Genomic DNA, 3,927 nt, shown 5'->3' with positions numbered 1-3,927 from the left:
AATACATGACAATGAAATGTGATTGTCAATGTAGATTGTCAAATAAATTGTCTCTCTCTCGGACTCACACACACACACACACACATACAAAGCCCAGTTTGCACACATGAGCATTAATCAATGGTAAGGTAGCATCAGCAGTACTTAAGGGGTGGGTGGGGCTTGAGGGGGGTTTACACCATGAGTAATCATGTCTGCTGGAACCAGTGATATATTTGCAACTAAGGCTAAAAAATGCAGACAGCTTATCAAATGATACTTTATTACTCTCGTGAAGCCCTCAAGGACGCACACACTCAAACATAATGTTAGTCAAATTATCAGATTTAATTACAGATTTCTATGTGTCAGTATTTTCCAGTGGATTGTTATTCACCTAGTTGGCCAGTTTTAACAGCAATCCTTACCTATTATGTCGTCACTTCTGGATTGGTTAATTTATGCTGTTCTAAGAGAAATTTGTGGCTTTCAGTTCTTCTGTCAATAATAAAACAGCTATGAGTTAACACGTCTGATAAATGCTCACTAAGGTGGCATGGTGGAAATTCTCTAAGCATAGCTAGGGACCTCAATCGTTATGTAGACACACACATACCCACTAGCTAGATATTCATAACATGGCAAATCTAAACGTGGATCTCTAATGAATCACTACACGTGTGCCTCATGCTTTACATGGAGTTAAATGAGAATAATTAGAGATAGATTTCAACTCTGTAGTCGCTTCTGAGATATTTGAACTACATTCCCCACACGCTATGGCCTCATTGCCTTTTCCCACAACCCTTTGCGCCATCCTACCGCTCTCAGAAACAAGAAGGTCGCACATAGCAGCGTTGTATTGAGGCAGAGGAGAAACCAAACTTTGAATCATGCTGGGACAAGCTGTAAGACGATTCACAACGTCTGCTGTTCGTTCTTCACACTATGCTGAAGGACCAGGGAAGGTGAGATTACCTCCTTGAAGCAGCATTATTATTTCAAATGTGATATTTTACAACGCGGCCTTGTCTGTATCCACAGCCTAACGTTAGCTGCGTTAGCTAGCGTTACTTGGAGGTCATGTCCGTCATTTGACAGGAGCCGCATAATAATCCTAACACAATTAGCCACACACAGAGATATCTATATTTGTCTAATTTTACACGGTAACAAAATATTTAAATTTGACGACAGACTTCTGACAGCAAGTGTTTTATTTTCTGGCGGACAGACTTGGTGTTGGTTAGCATTAGCTTTGTGGCTCAGAGGTGGTTCTTAACCAGCTAACATCTGTAGAGCAGGCAGCTATACAAAAATAAGTCAGATACAGATATCTGACATGCTGGCATACATTTAATCTGATACAGATATCTCGATAACACGCCAGTACATTTAGACGTGTTCACAGTAGTATGAATATTATAGCTCAAAAGACTTGATTTGTGCTTCCGGCTGTAACTTAAGGTCACAGCAGTACTTTGTCCTAACCACAGGTGAAACAGGAAAGGTCTTCCTGACGTTATAGGATTAGACTGCCTGTATCCGTTTCAACATATTTGATTGCTGATGAAAATAAGACAAAAAAAAAAAGTATCTTCTAACTTATAATTCTTTACATACTGCAGTGTGCTTCTACCAGAATGAGATATTAAAGATTGTTAACTGATGCTGTAGTTATGTCTGATGAAAAATGTAATGGATGTAATGGATATCATTTATGTGGGAAAAAAACAGTTTGATCTTTTCAATGTGTATTTTTATACACTGTATCGATAAGTGTCACGGAGTGAATGCTAATTGCATTTTACAAGTAATTCCTTCGGTTTAATGCAGCATGTATTTTGTTATGTAAACTTAGTCGTACGAGGAGGGATGTCCAGAATTCAGAGTAAATGTTCATGCCCCCTGAATATATACTTAAAAGTTATTTTTAATATTCAAAATAATTTCTGGATGAAATTTGTTGAGTACTTTAAATGCATACAAAATAATGCACACCTAGAGACCCCTAGGAATAACTCACAGTGACAAGTGCAAAACAGCCTTCCCATTCACACATAATTCACAAATAAAATAGGGGAATGTTATTGTAAAAAGAGCATTGTTGTCACTTTTTAACTTCCCAGGTAACCTATAAACTTAACATGCAAGTTTCACCCTGAGCCCTTCATTCATTTTATACTGCCTTGTATTATTTCAATATACTACACAGATCCCTGTACAGATGACCTGCATACATAGGCAGGTGACAAATTAAAGGAAAAATCTGAAAAATTAGTGGAGAAAGAAGACAACAACGCCCCCATATACAGTGCACAGGGGTCACTAAAAGGTTTGAGTATGAAAACGATCTGGATCATATGCTATGGCCTTAGTTGTCACTAGATCTCAACCCAATAGAACACCTATGGGAGATTTCGGGCCAACATGATTGACAGCACTTTCCACCACCATCATCAAAAGACCAAGTGGGGCAATAACCAAAGAATGGTGTTCATCCCTCCAGTAGAGTTCAGAGATTTGTAGAATCAATGTCAAGAAGCATTGAAGCTGACACTTTAGGTCGGTTTTTCATTTAATGTGTCACATGTTTGTAGATTGAGATTTTATAAGCAAGTTGTAAAATATCCTGTTCATTGTCAGGGCCACAAATTTTAAAAGTGTACCAAATATGGAAGTCAAGTGTTTTCTATGACGTGCAATATCAAATAGTTGTTTAGTAGTGAAAATTTTAATCAAAAGAACTGCATTAAATCTTCCTGGGAGTTTCACTGCATCATCACTTGTCTTTTTACAGAATCTGCCATTTTCCGTGGAGAATAAGTGGCGTCTGCTGGGTATGATGGTGTTGTTCTTTGGCAGTGGCTTTGCATTCCCCTTCATTGTTGTCAGACATCAGCTCCTGAAGAAGTAAAATGGCCCAGTGCTATTATACAGCCTTCAAGGTAATTATGACTGCCATGTTTATCGAGCATATCTGCTTTCGTTAAAATGTCAGGATGATGTGGCATTTACTTCAGCCTTCATTTGAACAGTGACCTCAGTCAATGACAATCTTTCACTGCGCCTCTTTAGCTTTTTGCTCAGTGGCATATCTTAAATAAATTACCTGTATGTCTCAGAGTGAAGGTAACAAATGTCATGTGGGTTCATATTGCTGCTATGTTGTTTTAGATAAGCTTGCACTTTAGCCAGTTAATGTGACAGTTTATTACAGACATTGATGTGTATCAGCTGGGAGTAGGTCTGAGTTGTTGTTGTCACATTTATCTTCACTGGTGTTTACTCAGAAATTGCTTTTCTGTCATCAGATGTGTGAAAGGCATCACTTTTTGTCCTGTTTTCTTGTTCTCCCTGTAGGTCATCAGCTGGAACATATTTATCCATCAGAGTTCTGTCCCTGCAGAAGAATGGAAATCTCTTAATTGTCTTTGTAAATAAAGTTTCCTCAAATATGAACGTGCCTATTCTCATTCCTTGCATAACGCAGGCATATTAACGTACAGATTCTAGGATATGAAGCAGAAGAGTCTCTTTATTGTGATCAATCATTCACTATTTCACCATTGGCTGAATATGGTCTGTGATTTGATATTCACAAAAAGTAGTTGGGGTCCAGATTTATGGATGCTGGTACGGTGTCAAAAAAAAAAAAACTGCATCCTTATTTAAGTGCTTAGTAGATCCCTAAAGACTCATAAAATATGTATGTGGTTGGCCTGTTGTTGGTGAACCCATAAATTGTCAAATTTAAATAAATAGATTTAAGCTCTTTGTTGCCAGCACCTGAAGCAAATGAAGAAAAGGGAAATTGAAAATTGGTGTGAGAGGGCTTGCGTTGAAGAGTCCAGTCCTCCTGCTCTTTCAACTCTTCTGATAGGTATTGTTCACCCACTCTAGCTCAGCTCTTCAGCTGAACTCTACTGAATAACCTTTTTCAGTTCA

At 38.2% G+C, this 3,927-nt stretch overlaps 1 protein-coding gene across 1 annotated transcript; it reads left to right on the top strand.

Moving 5' to 3' along the window:
- The first annotated feature begins 788 nt into the window (after window positions 1–788).
- Window positions 789–3,441, top strand: cox7c (cytochrome c oxidase subunit 7C). Its single transcript, XM_023399426.2, has 3 exons — window positions 789–947; window positions 2,780–2,927; window positions 3,343–3,441. Exons 1-2 carry the CDS (start codon window positions 873–875, stop codon window positions 2,894–2,896), a joined length of 192 nt encoding a protein of 63 aa, XP_023255194.1. The 5' UTR covers window positions 789–872; the 3' UTR covers window positions 2,897–2,927; window positions 3,343–3,441.
- The last annotated feature ends 486 nt before the right edge of the window (window positions 3,442–3,927 follow it).

Source organism: Seriola lalandi, unplaced genomic scaffold (assembly GCF_002814215.2).
Source record: "Seriola lalandi dorsalis isolate HSWRI2012SDOR001 ecotype SW California unplaced genomic scaffold, Sedor1 jcf7180002051819, whole genome shotgun sequence".
NCBI lineage: Eukaryota > Metazoa > Chordata > Actinopteri > Carangiformes > Carangidae > Seriola > Seriola lalandi.
Note: the sequence above shows the minus strand (reverse complement) of the source record. Positions and strands in the feature narration are given on the sequence as shown.

Excerpts from the sequence above, each read along its gene's own strand:
- cox7c (XM_023399426.2), top strand. The coding sequence starts at position 873 with ATGCTGGGACAAGCTGTAAGACGATTCACAACGTCTGCTGTTCGTTCT. Across the intron at positions 948-2,779 it reads ATGCTGAAGGACCAGGGAAG|AATCTGCCATTTTCCGTGGA; the intron begins GTGAGATTACCT and ends GTCTTTTTACAG.